This window comes from Carya illinoinensis, chromosome 11, assembly GCF_018687715.1.
Source record: "Carya illinoinensis cultivar Pawnee chromosome 11, C.illinoinensisPawnee_v1, whole genome shotgun sequence".
Lineage (NCBI taxonomy): Eukaryota > Viridiplantae > Streptophyta > Magnoliopsida > Fagales > Juglandaceae > Carya > Carya illinoinensis.
In genome coordinates this window covers 392,319-412,255 of record NC_056762.1, presented here as the reverse complement: position 1 = coordinate 412,255, position 19,937 = coordinate 392,319, and the positions used below count along the sequence as shown (strand labels likewise).

General features: G+C 36.0%; 1 protein-coding gene and 1 long non-coding RNA gene across 3 annotated transcripts; both read right to left on the bottom strand.

The window, feature by feature from the left end:
• Positions 1-204: 204 nt before the first annotated feature.
• On the bottom strand, positions 205-9,827 carry LOC122281796 (chaperone protein ClpC, chloroplastic-like). 2 transcript variants are annotated; one of them, XM_043093584.1, is made up of 10 exons: positions 9,675-9,827; positions 7,932-8,516; positions 7,316-7,431; positions 7,078-7,200; positions 6,791-6,976; positions 6,313-6,528; positions 3,704-3,921; positions 2,285-2,360; positions 2,111-2,200; positions 205-1,752 (listed from the first exon to the last, which is right to left on the bottom strand). In XM_043093584.1, the coding sequence occupies exons 2-10, from the start codon at positions 8,500-8,502 to the stop codon at positions 574-576; spliced, it is 2,775 nt and encodes a 924-aa protein (XP_042949518.1). In that variant the 5' UTR covers positions 8,503-8,516; positions 9,675-9,827; the 3' UTR covers positions 205-573. The 2 variants fall into 2 exon arrangements, with proteins under 2 accessions (XP_042949518.1, XP_042949519.1); XM_043093585.1 differs by having other exon boundaries at positions 9,607-9,732.
• Positions 9,828-14,211: 4,384 nt separating this feature from the next.
• On the bottom strand, positions 14,212-16,462 carry LOC122282791. The gene is made up of 4 exons (XR_006230467.1): positions 15,545-16,462; positions 15,334-15,405; positions 14,938-15,072; positions 14,212-14,464 (listed from the first exon to the last, which is right to left on the bottom strand). It is a non-coding gene; the product is annotated as an uncharacterized LOC122282791 (long non-coding RNA).
• Between the last annotated feature and the right edge of the window lie 3,475 nt (positions 16,463-19,937).

Sequence of the window (19,937 nt, the reverse complement as noted above, 5' to 3'; positions counted from 1 at the left end):
TGAAAAATAAATAAAAATAGTGAGATACGATCCAAACGTGACAATTGGCAGGTTCAATCTGCAATATGTCAACAGTTTTAATTGAGTGCATGTTGTGCATGCATATTTTGTATAATGTTTTTTGGTTGTATCAACCTTGCATTGTAAAATTATTTCTAAACAATATAGCTATGTAATGACGTGCACATCATGAGTCCTGGAGAATGATATCATTCGCTCTGGCTTTCATTGTAAAATTTAACTTGGAACGAACTAAACCGGCTAAAAGGAGTTGGAATACATGATCAAAATTTCATTCCACATAAGGTTACTTTAGGCCAAGTTAACAGCAGGTATCGCTGGATAAAAAGATTTCAATCCTTCATTGTCACTGCCCAAGTAGCAACACCTTACAACCTGTGAGTGACCTATGCGTGTTTTATGAGACGAAACCAAGAGCATAGAAACAGCCATCAATTAATCCACAGCTTCCAGTTCCGCTTTCAAAGTAGTCTTTTGAAGAATACCAGACTACGACTATTTCAAGTACAGACAACATATTGGCAATGGTCATCAAATAAAAAAAGGCTGGCTTTACACGGTAAGAGCCTCTCCTAATGGCTCAGGAGCACCACCACTACCATTGAGCACTATCACATTGCCATCAGAGTCAACATCCACAATAACTGAATCACCCTCTTTGATCTCCCTCGCAAGCATCTTCTCTGCCATGCTGTCCTCCAGAAGTCTCATTATGGCTCTCCTCAGAGGCCTTGCCCCATAGCTTGGGTTATACCCTTCCTCAACCACTCTATCTCTGAACCTCTCTGTCACTTGAAGCTCTATATCTTTACCCTTCAGCCTATCAAAAACCTCTTTCAGCATAATATCGGCTATCTCCTTTACCTCCAGCTTTGTGAGCTGCCTAAAGACGATCATCTCATCCAATCTGTTTAAAAATTCAGGCCTGAAATATTGTTTCAGTTCCTCCGTCACCAAGCTCTTAATTCGATTATAACTGCTATCTTTCTCATCATAATCCAGATCAAATCCTATCCGGCGGCCTCCTTTCTCAATGACACTGCTTCCCACATTTGATGTCATTATCAGAAGAGTATTCTTGAAGTTCACAGTTCTGCCCTTGCTATCTGTCAATCTTCCATCCTCAAGAATTTGAAGCATCATGTTGAATACATCGGGATGGGCCTTCTCAATCTCATCGAAGAGTACCACGGTGTAAGGACGGCGTCGAACAGCCTCAGTCAGCTGACCCCCCTCTGTGTAACCAACATAACCAGGGGGTGAGCCAATTAGCTTTGAGACAGTGTGTCTTTCCATAAATTCACTCATATCAAGCCTAATCATGGCTTCTTCAGAGCCAAAGTAGTAAGCAGCCAATGCTTTTGCAAGTTCAGACTTCCCTACACCAGTTGGGCCTGAAAAGATGAAGCTGGCAATTGGACGGTTGGGATTCTTGAGTCCAACACGGGCTCGGCGAATAGCTCGGCTGATGGCTTTGACTGCTTCATCCTGACCAACGACCCGTTTATGGAGGGTCTCTTCCATCTTGAGGAGGCGGTCAGATTCATCTGTAGAAACTTTCTCCACAGGAATGCCGGTCCAAGAGGAAACAATATGTTGAATATCCACCTCGGTCACAACAGGACCTACATCTCCAGCCTCACTCTCTGCCTTAGTCATTTCCTTACCTTTGTCTACAAGAGCTGATATTTGTGCCTTAAGATCCATTTCTCTATCCCGTAACTCACCAGCCTGTTCAAGATTTTATGTATTGTCAATTAACACATGAAACAAAAGGTAAACCTGAGGGGAGAAAGAAAAAAAAAAACCCAGTCGAAAAAACAAAGCAGGCTTTATGAATTAAAGATACCAAACATTCCTTGAGTGTGACAATCACTGGTATGAAAATACTATTCAACTATCACCAACTCTCAGATATTCACTAAGCTTGAAAACCCTTATATAATTTAGTTTCTCAACAAACAAAATTGGTGTATTTTCAATATGATTCACCTGCTTCAGGCGAAACAGTTGCTATATATGCTGTCCCCTAAGAACTGAAACTATGAAAACAATGCAAAAGTACTAAACCACATAGATCACTTTCTACCTTCTCAAAGTCTTGGCTGCGAACGGCTTCATTCTTCTCCTTTGTGATCTGTCTGAGTTCCTTCTCAATCTCTCTTGCTTCTTCTGGTAGCTGAAAAGAATGTGTCATGTTGTCAATCAACAAAGAATGAGGACAACACAATGGATGGTGCCAGAACTGATATACAGGTCATACCTGTGCATGACGTAGACGAACCCGAGAACCAGCTTCATCAATCAAGTCAATAGCCTTGTCAGGCAGAAAACGGTCACTGAAATGTAAACAAAAATACATTAAAACAAAACTATATAAATGAAAATGAAAATAAAATGCAAAAGAAAAGTAACCAACAGCAACGTTGATGTTATTAAAGGGGCCACCACAAATTGTGGAAGTTACTCTTCCATTTACAGAGAGGTAGCTGCATAATTCAGGGGGAGAAATTCTTAGGATAATACTTTATCCACAGAAGGTGGCCACCTATTGTACTTTTTAATTTTTTTAATATATATTTTTTTGAAAGTGTTTTTAAATGATATTGTGATTTTTGTTTATTTTTAAAAAATATTTAAATATATTAAAAAAATGCATATAAAAAATGAAAAAAAAAACAAAGAAATTTTGTTTTGCCTTTTCGGTGGCCACCTTCGGTGGCGTTTCTCTGTGGATGTAGCAGCGTCCAAATTCTTAACCATCACACATATAACGTGTCCATCACTTGTTCAATTGTGCTACACAATTCCTTGGGAGGATGTCTTCAACCAACTCCACCACATACCATTAATTCGTTTTGTCCCAGGTTATACAGGTACAACGCAAAAAGTTAGAATTATTGAGGTTAATAGTTCTTTAAACAACTACCACGATCAAATACAAGAATATAGAATACTTATATAAAGAAAAAAAATACAAGAATATAGAATAAATCATAAGGCCTCTCAAATTTATCTTTTGTTTTCATATTCAATTTCGAAATTAGTAGTAACTTTTTAAATTGGAGTATTTTTTTATGTATAATTTTTTTTTTTTTTTTTTTTTTTTTTTTTTTTTTTTTTTTATGGATAAAAAAATAGAAGGAATCAGCAGGACTTATAATTCAGGCTACTAATCTCCAGCATAGCAAGAAAGTATTAACACCTGAAGCCCCAAAAAGTCACAGCAGCTCACAAGGAAATGCAGATTAGAAATAACATAAAGAGTTTGGTTAGCCCTTGGGACTGCACCACATAAGGTTTATAAATTTTAAGGTTCTGTGAGGCAAAGAGCAAAAGGAGAACGAGACAGCAACAATTGCTGTTCAAATGCTAAAAGAAAGGAATTCTAGCAGAAAAGATATCTAGCAAGCATGCCGGATAGTAGGAATTCATGCAACATACTATCAGCTGGTGCTCCAAAAAATGTACTGTACCTGCTGAATTGATGCTGGTTTTAAACAAAAACTCTTAAATTTCTTTTGGAAACTCATCAGCAAGTTTCCAAAATAAATAAAATATAAAATATTTTTGCATTATATATTATATTGAAACAGCCACTTTCAACAAAAATTTCCCAGTGGCAGCAACATTATATTTAAGAACGATGGTGCAGAAAAGTTTAATTGTTTTAGAAACAAACCTGATGTACTGGTATGAAAGCTGTGCAGCAGAAACAAGAGCTTCTTCTGTGTAGCGGAGCTTATGATGAATCTCATATCGCTCCCGAAGCCCCTTTAAAATCTGTATGGTTTCATCCACTGTTGGTTCAGGTACTTTGACTGGCTGAAATCTTCTTTCCAATGCTGGGTCCTTCTCAATATGCTTTCTATATTCATCTATTGTTGTGGCTCCAATACACTGCACCAGAAGAGATGAAACTGACCAACTGAGACTTTCAGCTATACAACCAAGTTATGCTCCAGTAAGCTAATCTGACAATATAAACAGGCATTGAAGGATGTACATTGTAACTAATCCTTTTTATTGTAGTTACCCAAAAAGAAAATCTCCTGTAACAACTGAAGTTGGTGACACTTCAATTTCAACTTCTTCTTTTTTTTATAGCAGGAGCTTCGCCAAGGAAGGGACCTACGGACCCAAATCCGTGTATCTGGTAACTCAGAAGAACTCCTAAGACGGAATTAAACCCAGGAAGGATGTCTGAGTATACAATTCATCCCATGCCAACCCTTTGACTACTAGGCTGCACACTGATGGGTCAATTTCAACTTTTGCAGTCAATGAAAAACACAATAGTACAAATCCTAGCAAAGATTGGAACTGTCAACAAAGGAACAGCTAAGCTAATTTGACCACACTAACAGAATTGGATGTACATTTTGGGTGGCTAAGGGGATTGAGGATTGCTTAGAACTTAACTGTCATGAAAGTTTCTTCAAAGAGCTAAGGATGGGTAATGGAGTATTTATCATTCAACATCATGTTAATGCAAGAAGCAGCTTTATGCAAATCTCAGAATTTCAGAATGGAAGGAGGAAAGGTTTGTTGGTGATTCCGGAGGGCCCAAATGGCATTGGATGGAAAGGCTTTCTACAGTCCATTCGAAGTTTTATTGGGTCCAAAGTGGGAAGGTGTTCCTTAGTCTACGATGCTTTGTACGCTGCAGTGTTGAGGTCACAGGTGGATAGTCCAGTCGAGATCAGCTCCGTGGAAGAAGGAAAGGGTAAGGCATTTGTTGGAAACAAAGGCCGTTAGGTGACATTGGGAGAAGTCGAGGGGGTCTTGTGGGACGTCAAAGCTCAATTGACGGGAGTTATGGAGTATGTGAAAGATTTGATGATTAAAGTGAATAAGGGGTTGGACCTAGTAGTGGGTGTCGGTGATGGGTCGAAAAAGGACAAGGGAGGGCGGGGGGTAGATCCTATGGGTTCGAAGGCCTCAATTGCTTTGGCAAAGGGCATTTCAACACTGTCACAAATAGCGTCGTTTGTCCATGCAAGTGTCACTCAGGACATCGGCAACGTGTCGTCCATGAGGGATCAGTAGGCCCACTACAAATGGGGTTGGCACTTTGGAAGAAACAGTCGAGCCTCTTTTTACAAATGGGGTAACAGAAGGTAGTGCTTCCCCTACCTATTCTATTCCTAAGGGAGCAGTAGGGTTTGACAAGGTGGAACCACAAGGATCGTCGGGGGGTGAAGCAAATATCAGCAATGTCATCATTGATGGAGGGGAGGAACTTTTTATGGTGACAGAAACAATGGACAGCAACCATTTAGCTGTCGAGGAGACTCGGGATTTGAATGCAAGATATGGTGGGAAGGAAATTATGGGTTTGTCGTTGGTGCCAAGTGTGGAGGAAGGCTTAGAGTTGGGGGTGCAGTTGGGTACTATGTCTGGGGATAATGTTACTCCCCTAGTTTCTCTTCCTCCGTTAAATGATATAGCAGGTTCACCATCGGATTGGGTTCTAAATAAAGTTAACGGGTTTAAGCAAATCGTGGAGATTTCAAATGATGCATATGAAGACCAAATTAAAGCTCTATTCACTATGATTGAGGCGAGCCACGCGCTTGAAACCAAATCAAGTTTCAAGAAAAGCAAAGAGTTAAAGCGTCTTATGGGCAATTAACTAAGACGCTAAGGGAGGTAGTTCAAGTCGAGGGAAGACTAAAGGGAGGGCATTGTGAAGACGGTTGGCTGGGGTTGGGGAGGAGTGTTCCATTCCAATTTGCGTTTGGTGTATGTTGGGTAGTTTTCATGGGCTTTTGGGTTATTCGGGGCACTCTAGTATGGGCTAGCTGTTTTCTTGTATACGTCCAGTGTACTTGGTTACTCCTATTGATATATATATATATATATATATAATATTTTTACTTATAAAAAAAAAGGTATTGTGGTATGTCAGGCAATCAAATCCTATTTCATCTATAGAAATACAAATTCAGACAGTCCAGACGCCAAAATCAATCCTGAAGTGAAAATCTCATAGAGCTCAAATACAAGAACCAAAATTGTCCCCGAGGTAAAACCCAAGGGTCAACAAAGTCAAAGGCCCTAGCACCACAAAACCTAAACGAGATAGGCACCACTTAAGATGTTGGAGAAAGTCAATCTGAAGCTCAAACATACATAAAATACAGGCAAGGCATGCAGCTCCCAGCAACCAACAATTTATAGTTGCATCCACAGTCGATGATATGCAGCACCAGAGAACCCAACTTGAATCTAAGAACTTCATGAATAAAAAAAATGCATTCATTATGTTCTCTTGCAGGCAAAAATTACCTGTAGTTCACCTCTTGCTAGAGCCGGTTTCAATATGTTTGCCGCATCAATTGCTCCTTCTGCTGCTCCTGCTCCAATTAAAGTGTGCACCTCATCTATGAAGAGTATTATCTCATCACTTTGTTTAATTTCCTCCATGAGCTTCTTTAATCTTTCCTCAAACTCTCCACGATATTTTGTGCCGGCAACAAGAAGACCCATATCCAAGGTTATGACCTAAATCGCATAAAACAGAAAACATATATCACTACAATTTACATAGTTTTCAGCTTCACCAACTTATACATCAACCACTATGTAAATCTATATGCAGAGAACGTAAAAATGAGACTTTCAAGGTTGGATTCCTCACATATAGGAAAACTAATATCCTACAATCTTAGCATGCTAGGAACATGCTGAACTACTTTACTAGTTGCACCATACAGCCAATACCCCAACCACCAGAACCTTGTAAAATTCTAACTGGGATAGTTACCTTCTTCCCCTCTATTGTTTCAGGAACATCACCAGTTGCAATCCTTTGAGCAAGCCCTTCTGCGATTGCAGTTTTCCCAACTCCAGGTTCTCCAATAAGACAGGGATTGTTTTTGGTTCGCCGGCCCAATATTTGGGTAACACGTTCTATTTGCGGCTGCCTTCCAACAACAGGATCCAATTTACCCTATACCACCAAGAAAAGAGTTAGAAACAACCCTCTATATGAAAAGAAATAGCATAATCTCATCATATAAGCAAAGGAAACAAAGGAGTTGTATAAACTACCTCCTCTGCTAGCTTAGTCAGATTGGTTCCGTATTCCTCCAGTGTTGGCATCTTATTGCCACTGCTTCCTCCACCAACACCAGCACCAACAGCTTCAGTGCTCTCACCAACCATTCGAATAACCTGCTCATTACAATTAAAGCTTTTTCATGGTTAATTACTCTTTGTGAAATAGCAGTCAATGAATTTCCAAACTATAAGCAAAAATGTGTGATGTAAAGGAACATGCAGTGCTTGCCTGGGTGCGGATGTTGCTTGGGTCAGCACCTAAGTTCTCAAGAACACGAGCCGCTACACCCTCACCCTCACGAAGCAGTCCCAGAAGCAAGTGCTCAGATCCAATATAGTTATGGCCTGCAAAATTCATGAAATTTGGGTTTTCAGAAACCTTAAAACCATAAATTATTCTTACGAAGCCAGTATTTACTAATCACAAAAATACGTATAAAACCCTGAAACTCATCAAACAATCTATTCAAGAAATTATAATCCAGCTATTAGCATCCACAAGTCATGATACACCACAAGTTATCCATTTGGTATAGCTCATGTTAACAAGTAGACAATTTTTTAAAATGATTGTGCATAAAAAATTTTCTAAAAAAAGTTAGCAAGTTTTTCAATTGAATGATGGCAGGCAAACTCACCGAGGCTTATGCCGATGTGTAAACCACATCAATAACCCAAGGTGAAAGCTAGATATAAAAATAACTGGGGAAACAACGACGGGCTAAATAAGAAGAGAAGTAAAACATGAAAATAATAGTCGTGCAGAATACAAAATTTTCCCTCACAGTTGCTAGCCACAAGATCTAAAGCTCATAAAGAATTAAAGCAAGTCAAGAAAATGCTACCAAGTTGGCGGGCTTCCTCCAGCGAGAGTTCCAACACACGCTTTGCTCGAGGAGTGAATGGAATCTCCACAGCGACAAATCCACTACCCCTTCCAATTATCTTTTCCACTTCTACTCGTGCATCTTTAAGATTGATTCCCATAGATTTAAGAACCTTAGCAGCAATGCCTGTTCCTTCACCAATAAGACCCAACAAGATCTGCTCCGTGCCAACAAAATTATGACCAAGCCGTCTTGCTTCCTCTTGTGCAAGCATAATTACTTTAATTGCCTTTTCTGTAAAGCGCTCAAACATTGCTTTAGCTACACATCTGCTGCCCCTTCCTTGCGGGGAATTGATTGTAGTTGCCACCCTAGAATTAAAATCTAGCCTCAGTCCAACAAGAGTATCTAAATAATTAAAACTTCGCAATCCAGAGAAGCTTCCCATTCGCAATCCCGGTGCTTGTAAACTAGACATCATTCTAACACTCCTTTTTGCTTTTCCATTTCCAGGTCCTTTACTTTGGCTAGACCTCTGGCTTGCAACTAAAGCAGGGATATTTGCTGACTGCACCAAAAAGCTAGCCATGATGCCAACCTACTCTGCATTCGGTGATGACGCATGTCAGTCCAATTCACACACACACACACACACAGAGGAAAAATGGTACATGAACTACCAAGTTGACTCAAGATGAAAACCAACAAAGTAGTTAAAACACATCAAACCTTGCACTGTTTTAAGGAAACTGTAATATGACTAGAGAAGGGTATAGAGTGATAAGAAACCACCATCAATCCTTTTATAGGGGTTCACTTCCTAGGATTACGCAAGATACAACCTAACTCATAATTTTCAAAAAGGGCAAGCATTAGGAAATGATAATGTAAAATACCAAGATGCTATACAGCAAGTAACGGAAATTGTAATGACCAAAAAAAAAGGATCACCTTTACAGATACAGAGGTACATATTAATTAAGGGGTTACGTTTCAATTGATAATATCCTTCTCCAGCTTTTTGTAACGCAAACCCAGTAAAAGTTTTGGGTGATAATAGCCAGGACTCTGGATATTACACAAAATGCAGCATAGGTGCAATCCCGCTTCAAACTCAAACAAGAAACGGCTCCTAATCGAGTTTTCGATCATGGGGTTCAGGCATCTATCAAATCATGCGATGCGACTCAGCAGCTAACAAACAGCTGATAACTGTGCTTCTGGAAACAGGAAAATGTCTTCGAAACAATGAATATATGAAATATTTACAGAACCAAGTCGATTTACAATCATTGTTCTTTTTTGTTTAACATGCCCCGCCATATATATTTATACACGCTTAGAAATTCCGAACTACCTTATAAATAGAACTAAATCAAATTACAAACAAAATAAGCACCTGCCATAAAGCAAAAGAGTAACAATGAAAACAAAGCTCATATATATATATATATATATATATATTTAAAACAAGTGAACAAAGTACGAATAAGGGTAACTTGAGAGAGAGAGAGAGAGAGAGAGAGAGAGAGAGAGAGAGAGCTCAGTAAAGCTCGCATCCAATCAAAAAAACCAATAAGATATCAATTAGATAAAGAAAACCCTAAATTCGAAAACTTAAACGAAAACCCAATGATTGAACACCAAAGCCCTAATACTCAATGAAAAAAGTACCATTTTGAGAAAGGCCAACCTGAACAAACAAATGGAAGTTCAAGAAATGAAATTGTTAGAGGGCGAGAGAGAGAAAGAGAGAGAGACCTTGAATGTTATTTGTTTGGGCAGAGAGAAAAGGAAGACGAGGCAGAGGCTCTTTTCCAGCAGCCGGCCAAACTGCAGGGGAAGAGATATAGAATATAAAGTTATATGGAAGGAAAAATGCAGTTTCAAGCGTAACTATATATATTAATATGTGTATTAATTTAATATGATTGATAAAAAATAGTTTTATTAAAATAATATTAATTTAAATTTTAAATATAAAAAAATTAATATTAATATATAAATTAATACACAATTTTAACATAAATAATCGAAGATGGATGATTTTAAGTTTTGATTGACAAAGGTCCACCAGTGCTGGTGTGATACCATCCAAAGAAAAAAAAGCATTGCACGAGTTTGTCTGCTGATAAACAAATTTGCATACCAATTGTTTATTAATACTATTATTTTTATATTTAAAATTTAAATTAATATTATTTTTATTAAAATCTAACTTTCTGATTAATAATATTAGATGGATACATATATTAATGTATAATTTGTTTACAATCAATTAATTTTTTATTTTTTATTTTTATTTTTTTTGTGGTTGAAATTCATAATCCAATCCAATCCAATCCAATCGTATCCAACTTAACTCAATTTATCTTAATATTTAAATATAATATTAAATTACATTAGTATGAAATGACAACTTTGTGTTAAAAGAAAAAATAAATAAATTTAATTATTTATATTATATTTTTAATATTCACATAAATTCGTTAAGAATAAATAAGTGGCGTTGAATATTGTTGAGTGATTGCATGCATGGAGGATCAGTTGGCATGCACATGCAGTCGGCTGGCACATTGGAATTCCAATTAGGTAAATGATATAAACAGCACGTTACTGTAGCACAGGCGTACACGAGACCAATTACAAAACAGTGACAGAAATAGAAATATCGACCACAAACGATAGTACGTAGTTAGCTACCTTCTTGTAAGTTGTAACTATTCTCACGACTCACGAGTCATCTTGTCTTATTATTATTATTATTATTTATTTTTTTCTGGTTCATTCAAACTATTTTCTGGTTCATTCAAACTATTGCATTCACGTACGTACATATGAACATGATGAGAATTAATTAAGCTTCTTCTTCGAAGCTTAAACTCATGACTGTATGCTTTACCAAATTAAGGAGCTTGCATATAATATAGTAATGAAAATGTAACTTTTGCATGAATTAATTTAGAAATTAAGCTTAATAATTACCATGCACGTACGTACGTACGTTATGGCCTGTACCATTTATACTGTATATTAATGCGATTAATTAACAAGTAATTATCGAATTATAAGTAATTGGTGAGTGCATGTCTGATCAATTAACTTTGCCAGCTTGCCATCCTACGTACTGATCATCATGATCACCTCTCACTCAATCGACTAGGTCCAGCTTCGACCGAAACAAATACGCATGCATATGTGTGTGTATATGTATAACTACTAGCTAGACAAGTAACCCAGTATATTTTCGTCTGGATTCACTCGCTCTGAATTCAAACCACGCAACTGAATGAAAGCAACACACACGGCATATATATAAATATAATTGCGTCAAAAGTCCAAATAGCTAGCTAGCTTTAGAACCATATTATAGATATCATGTATGCCATCGATCGATCTGATGTACATATATACAAGATACCTTTTATTTTAGCCCCCTCAATTTTGACTAGCGGCTTTTTTATCTATTTTTCCTTTGATCTGCTACAAATTGTTGGATGCTCAACACCCAAGTGCATGATCAACGCGCACTCAAATGAATGCTAGCTGTAGTACTACGTCTCTGTGGTTATTATATTCTTTTCTTTTACTCATATATAGGCAGCAGCAACAGAGACAAACAATACTAGAGCCACAAGCTGGACCTATACTCAAGCTCGATCCATGTCAACTTGGCTGATCGTTTCTCGTCTCTCATTCAATATTATTGCATTTGCAATCCCTATGTACCATTTCAAAAATCTTATATATCTACTCACAAGATCATGAAGGGCGTGCTATACTAGCTAGCTTGGTGGCTTCTTAATTTTTGGACAATGCCAACCAGATCTTAAGTGAGTTATTAAAACAGATCCAAAACCAGTTCTTTCTACTTGCATAAACACATAATCACGAGAATAAGATACATAATTACAAGCAGGATCACAATTTCTTAATTTTGCTATATATTTAGCTAGCTAGGCATTCGTCATAATTGTCAGTCAGCACTGTCTGCAGAATTCACTTGTCCAAATGCATGCCATTACTAACAATCTTCTGTGGTATATAGCCCATGAAGTACTCACGAGGTTACACGAGAAATATTGAATACATTTTTTTCTTCCAAAACCGAAGCCACGAAAGTAGTACTGCAGCTGATTTTTAAAATTCTTGTCACCCTCGATCGCTCTTTGCTCCAGGCCATTCATTATTGTCAACTCATTATTGTCAACATTTTGCACTTAAATGTGGTGACAGATTTCCAGTACTTGATCACTAGTGTTAGATTATAGCTAGATGCCCAAACATGAGTGAATAAAACTATAAAAAACTGTCTACAAAAGACAAGAATTATATTCTATACCCTAATTAAAATACAAATCAGTATCACCCAACGTTAATACTGCATAATCTCCATTTTCTCCAAAACTACGATCGATATATACAAATTATTAAAGATACGTGTGATCGATCTCGAGAGTCCTACGTACCATATCAAGCTGATCATTTAATATATAACAACCATTTAGATGAAGATAAATCTGTGGAACACCAAACTATTACATAGCTTATCAAGAAGTTGTTGCCTTATCTTATCTTTATTTACCTGTACTTATCTTTACTTACATGTACTTATATATAGTACTATTATGATCTATAAGTTGTAATTGAAACTGTGTAGTCGTGTATATAATTTTTTTTTTATATATATATATATACAATCAATACAATATGATTAGTATCGTTGTTGACCCAGCATTATTTCATTACTTCTAATTAACTTGGTATCATAGCAAGAATTTGCTCACGCACTTCAATCTAATATGGCCTCATCTTCATCTCATGTTGTTCCTCACTTTGTCATTCCAAACATCAAACCTTTTGTCTCAGTCAAATTAGATGGAACCAATTATTTGAACTAGACTACTCAATTCATTCCATTTCTTAGAAGTCATGACTTACTAAGCCTTGTTGATGGCTTAGAAGTGTGCCCTCCTCAATTTCTTCTTAATTCCACTAGGAAATCTACTTCTGATATCAATTGCAAGTTACCTGGTTTGGCAGAAGAAGGATCACTTTATTTTGGCATGGATAAAAACCACTCTCAGTGAGAAAATTCTCTCTACAATTTATGGATTTACATTAACGTCCAAGCTGGCACTACAAAAAAAGGCAAAATTGGCGGCGTTTATATACATGGCGTTTGTTTATGCGCTATATACGTGGCGTTTGTTTATGCGCTGGTAGATATATAAAATTACCGGCGTTTAATGTTTCCGCTGATAAATTATTGAGATTCCCGGCATTTAAATTGTTACGCCTGTACTAATATATAGCTTTGGCAGCGTTTATAACAACGCCGCCAATATAGTAATTATGTGCCGGGAAGGTAATAGTTTCCCGGCATTTATATTGTTACGCCGGTAATAATATAGATTGTTGTAGCGTTTAAATAAACGCCATTAATTTATTGATTATACGCTGTTATATTAACCGTGTTTGCCGACATTTATAATATTACGCCGATGATAATATATAGCGTCAGTGGCATTTCATAAAACGCCGACAATTAATAGAGTTTGCGTTGGTAAAATGTTGAATTTTTTGGCATTTATATTGTTTGAACAAATGCTGGCTATTGATTAATTTAACACTGGTACATAAGTAGTTTTCCAGCGTTTATAGTGTTACTCTGGTAATAATTATATAGCATTGGCAGCATTTACAAAATGCCAAAAATTGATCAATGAAACACCGGTAATTGATAAATGCACCGACGCCTATATTGTTACACCGATAAGAATATATAACGTCAGTAATGAAAGCTATTATAAATTTATTGATAGTAAAATAAATAATAATAAAAATTTATTTAAATGATATGAAAATATCTACAAAATCTTAACTAATTGAATATCTGAAATGCCCTATCGGTAAATGCCATATATTGCATTCCAATTCTAAAGGGAGGGAGTTTAAATAGAACTATAGAATAATAAGACTATTCATCCGAGTTTCAGACTGGGTACCCAGATATGCCCAACCCGAAAACTAAATTTCAAACTTAGACTAGGTCCGGTCCGGCCCGGCTAATCCGGGTTATGACCCAAGTTGAAACTCGGATGAATCCGAATTCTTTAAAATCGGGAATCCGAGTTTCACACTAAACCGGGGTTTTCTCTTTTTTTTTTTTCTTTTTTTAATAAATAGAAAAGCCTATATATTATTAAATTTTTGCATAATAATAAAAATATATCAAAACAAAAAACTTTATGTAAAAAATAACTAAAGTTAGAAACTAATTACCATTGTAACTAAATGCATGCAAAAGAAAATATATACAATATTCAACACAATATAATTCACTACATTATTTTGTATTTATACATTGCTTTATAAAATAAAAAATTATAATATATGAATCATTTTGATTTTGGAGACATTGTTTTGATCATGGTCCTCTCGGGTTTGGCAGTAGACTTTGGTTTCATCAGGTGGAGAGCTGGAATCTTCAAGTTTTGGGTCCTCTTCATTTGGATTTGCTGCAGTCATGGAATTCTCAAATCTCCAATCTACAAAGAATTCAAAATATCTCTACTAAAAATATATATACATGTATATAATTGATAAAGTGACCAATAAGCAAACTGCAGTACAGATTTCTATGGACTATTGAATTCCCAAACCTTGAAGTTCAAATTCTAACTTCTGAGTTATAGTTCTTAATTTGAAAACCTTATCCATCTATTAGCTATAAAATGCACAGATCTATGGACTATTCCTACATTAATTTACTTCTAGAGTGACTTAAATTTTTAACCTGCCGCTTATCAGAAATAAATTTCAATTGCCAATAGATGAATAAATTTTTTTAAAATTTTTAACCTGCCGCTTAATGTTCCCTAAGCATTACTTCCACTTCCAAAACCACAGGATACAACAACAACATTAAAAATAATAAATAAATAAATAAAAATTAAAAAAAAAAAGTAGCATGAATCTTTAGCATTATAGGTGGACAACAGGAAGAAGAGGTTGAACCCACCCAAAAGCATCACGTAATAGAGCACATTCACTTTCCAAGAACATCGGAGCTTCCATGCACTCCATTGCCCATGCATGAAGACAAAGTCGCACACATGCATCATATGCAGTCACAGCATGCCATGGTCCTGGAGCACTGGATTTGATTTACAAATCAAATAAGAACAATAATGAAACAATTGATTTACCACCAAAAGCATTTTGCTACTTGCAAGCCTAGTCGGTTAATATACTGCTTGTTACGGGACCCATTATAGTTATAAAAAAGTTAAACACCAATACTTTTTTATTATTGTGGGACCCACTAAAGTAGCGTGTTAAGTGTGTGAAAAAGCAGGCTTGCAAATAGTTTTTTCCCACCAAAACCATCTATAATTGCAGTGTTGGATAGACATACATTGCATGAAATGTTGGGAGGCGAGCTGGATATAAACCTGAAGATGCACCTTCTTCAGAAGTGGCTGTAGTTCTATTGAAACATAACATAAAAAATTATTATATTTTCCAAATTTATGACATAAACTTGAGTGTTCATATGTTAAACAACAGAAAGTGTAATATGCATATGGCTTTTGCCAAAAAAATAACCATATGAGGATCACACAAACCTTACAAATTTCTCAGGATTCCTATTTCCAGAATCATTCTCTGGCTTAGCACTGGATGTGGTTTTTAATGTATTTCGATCATTTTTGGTTGATACTGGACTTCTCTCAGTACCTTGATTAATTTCTTGAGCAGAACCACAAATAGGTGGTGCACTGGGAACATCATCATCATCATCAAAGAACTTTTCACTCTGCAGGTTTCTCGATCAAAGAAATAAGATTCACTTGATGGTAAGAATGCAATGCCAAGCATGCCAAGAACACATATTAACAAGATATTTTCCATATATATCATAGTAGTGCTAATAAAGGAAACAATTAAACTTCTGAACTTTCTCATCCCAGGTCATGGGAGTAACCTTGGAAATACATGAGTCATTGGTAGGTAAATATGGTACAAATATTAACATAGTAAAAGAGGGTAAATTGCTTTGTGGTCCACCCCAGCATTGCTTGAAAGAGTCAAAAGCAAGACCTCACTAGACACACTCGGTTGACTAGCAAATAAATAGGCATACAGTACCCTAAATTGGAAATATTGCTTGCATGGCCAATCAGCAGGTGTCATCAGACCATCAGTCCTGGTTATCTTCACTGGTTTACAATAGTCAAAAGGCACAATCCAGGTGCACAAAATGTAAGAAAATCAATTTTGAACGATGTCAGAAAATTAATTTTGATCAATGGCAAAAGAGCTCTAGCTCAAATACCAGTCAAATTCCTTGGCCATCCAAAAAAATACACCCAATTGTAGTACTAGGTGTTTGAAAAACAAGCAGATCATTTTCGGTAATTTTGAATATGCCTGAAGTTATTGTCTATAAACAGAATATGCCTGAAATTACTAAAATTGCTGCAAGCTTATATCTATTTCTACATTAATATTTGATGCTGACAGAGACAACTCATGGGAGAAAAGGTTCCTGCACAATCAGCAATGACAGTTACAATCGTTAAGAACCAGAATTGTAGCTATGAGATTAAAAGATTTGTTTCAGACGCAAAGCAGGCACACCACTAACATCTGGCTATTTGACTGAGCAAGGTTCCAATTCTGAAGCTGCAATTTTTGAAGACTCACTTGCAATTTCTGCAACTCAGCTACACTGAGTTCAATTGTTTTAGGGGGTCTTTCATGATGAAGGATTGACAGTTTGAGCATTGGCATGATCCCAACCCCCCCCCCCCCCAAACGAAAAACAACCCAAAAAAGAGAGGGAAAAAAATTGACCAAGCCACATACACATAGAAAACATATTTATATTCAATCACAATTATGCTTTGGAAGCATAAATATGTATCTTTTTCATTTTTCTTCTTTTACGCAGTCCATGATAACAGAAGCAAGAACATCATTTCCACATCTTGCAATATTATACTTCATAAACTGACAAATATTTAATTCATTGTATGTAAAAGCCGTAGTGGAAATGACTTCATCAATGCACATACCTTCTACTACCAAACCATACTAGATCATAAAGAAAGGTTCCATACTAGATCATAAAGAAAGGTTCTTCCACCGAGAGGAAGTTAATTGTTCCAATAACACCTAAAGGCCAGCATATGCAAACCCATAAAGCTGGCAAAACAATTTAAGTTTTCAATTAGCAGAGATAAGTACAACAATTGGCTAACAATTTATGGAAAAAGACTACGAACTCAAGAAACTCCATATTTATAAACTCTTCTACAGTTTGTATGATCAAAATCAAAGACCTTAACTGGGCATAAATGACTGATACATCTATTTGAATGGTCACCTGATTTTATCAATTCAGAGAAAAGAAAACATAAAAACCCGAACATACTAAACTGCATCCAAACTCTTACAAGAAAGCAGTTGTATCCAAACTCTTATTTCCATTTGAATTTAAAGCTCATATATTTGAACTCCTCTGTTTTCATGGAAACCAAACAGAAAAAATCTACCGAACATACTAAAATTGACATAAGTGATAATAGCACTTCAATATTTTAAATGAGAGACAATCAAACCTAACTGAAAAATAATCCCCAAATCTAACTCTTACGGAGGTTACGGTGGTGTTGAACGGAACCACTCATGATGTGAAAGAGATACATAAACTCACAAGATCTAAGATTTTCCTATTTTAGCTTTCGTGTACCTCAATCACTTAGCTAATCCTCTCATTTCCACCCCTAAACTCCAAAATTTTGTAACTCAATAATGCAAAATACTTCACAAAAGCAAAGCAGTGACTGCTATTTTGAGGGAAAAACTGAATAAAATTAGAGAAAGAAGATAGCTTACCGAAGGTGACTTGGTGAAGAGGGAGGACAATGATGGTGCGCGAAATCAGTAGCGATAACAGAGTTTGATGAGACAAATAGAGAGAAAGTGAAAAACGGAATGGAAGGATGAGAGAAAAGAACGAAAGCTTACCGTAGTCGTTGGTCGAATGTTGACGACGGTGGCCGTGCCTAGAGCATCGACAATAGAGAGAGAGAGAGAGAGAGAGAGAGAGAGAGAGAGAGAGAGAGAGAGAGAGAGAGAGAGAGAGAGAGAGAGAGAGAGAGAGAGAAGGGGGGAATGGGGATCGTAGAGTGGGAGATTACAGAGAAGGAGAAGGGTGGGATAAGAATTGATTTCTCCGGTGTTATTTTTGGAGGGAATTCCCGCTTTTTTTTTTCACAACAAATTTTATTAGGGAATGATATTTCGTCTTTAAAAATTAATGTTCAAATAATAAAATGGTTGTTTGAATAAAATTTTCAACCATAATGTTTTTTGAAATGAAATTTAAATTTTGTCTCAAAAATTTTTTAAAGACAAAAATAAATTTGTCCCTAAAAATTTTTGTCTTTAAAAATTAAATTTGTTGTAGTGTTATCTACTAGTAACCAGCAGAGGGTAATGATCACTTGCAACCCATCTAATACCATTCATTTTTTAGATAATTTAAAAAAATTAAAACCGTGACATACATACATATATATATATATATATATACTAGGTGGGAGTAACGTGCAAAGCACGTTTGTTTAGTTTTAAGAAATGGTTATTTGTAAAAAATAATATATATTTTATAAAAATGATTTATTTCACTTAATAATTTAAGACATATTGGAGAAGATAAAAAATTCGTTCAAAATATCATATAATCCAATACATGTTTATAACATCCATAATTTTAACAAAGATGCATACAAAAAATTTAATAAAAGTCTAACACAAACGATAGTTCAAAATATGTGTCGTTTGAGAGAACAACCTAGACGATTGTGAACAACCTTTTGTATTAGACTTTTATCTTCTAATGCACAAGCCCTATACAATAAAAAGTTCCCTGTGTGGCCCTGACATCCACACTCAAAGAACAACCTAGACGATTGTGAACAGAATGAAAAGTTCCCTATGTGGCCCTGACATCCACACTCACGGGAGAGAAGTGGAATGCGGGAAAGAAAGAGGGAAGAGAAGAGCTGCGGGAAGGGTGGAGAAATATAATAAAAAAGAATATAGTTAGAGGGAATGATTCCCGCATTTTTTTCACAGTAAATTTTATTATGGATAGAAATTTTATCTTTAAAAATTACTATTGGAACAATAAAATAGTTGTTCGTATTAAATTTTGAATCATAACATTTTTTGAGATGAAATTTAAATTTTGTCTCAAAAGATCTTTTAAGGTTGTAAATCCAATTGGAAGAGATACTTTTTTATTTTTTATTTTTTAAAAATTAAGAACAACTAGAATGTCTGGATTGGCATATATGTAAATCCAATTGGTTGGAGGGAAGCCAGAGTTGAAGAAAGAGAGAAAGAATGTTTGCAATAAGGGTGTGCAACCGGATCCAAATTATTAAAACTGGGCGGTTCTCTGCTTTGAATTAATTAGGATTTCAATCCGGGCGGATAACCGGATTTAATCTAGATATTTGGGTTTTTTTTTCAATTTTTGACTTAAAACCCGGATATCCGGATTTAAAAAAAAAAAAAAAAGACATTAAAACTTTTTTTTTTTAAATTATAACCTAAATTCAAAAAAAGAAAAAAAAAGAATGGACAATTGAAGTGCACATCATATACGGTAACGATTTTGGAGCTGTATTATAACAATTAAACAAAAGTTAATATGGGTTTGTATTACAACGATTTTCAGAATAATGGTTAAATTGCAGGGACATCATGTACGGTTTTTAGTACAGCTAAAGGGAATAATGAGTTAGAGAATCTTACATACGGTGTGTTTGATGGTGGAGAGTTGTTCTCTGGCGCCTTCTGCTGATGGTCCTGGTATCGTTTGATGGTGGGTTGTGGCTATGATGAAAGATACTGCTGATTTCACCTATCATCTTTGTCTCTTTGTTCCATCGTCCAAAATTCCTCTGCTATTTGTCAAACCAGTTCCATTATCGGTGCTAGACC

Excerpts from the sequence above, each read along its gene's own strand:
- LOC122281796 (XM_043093584.1), bottom strand. The coding sequence starts at position 8,502 with ATGGCTAGCTTTTTGGTGCAGTCAGCAAATATCCCTGCTTTAGTTGCA. Across the intron at positions 7,201-7,315 it reads CAAGCAACATCCGCACCCAG|GTTATTCGAATGGTTGGTGA; the intron begins GCAAGCACTGCA and ends TGTAATGAGCAG. Across the intron at positions 6,529-6,790 it reads AAACAATAGAGGGGAAGAAG|GTCATAACCTTGGATATGGG; the intron begins GTAACTATCCCA and ends TATGCGATTTAG.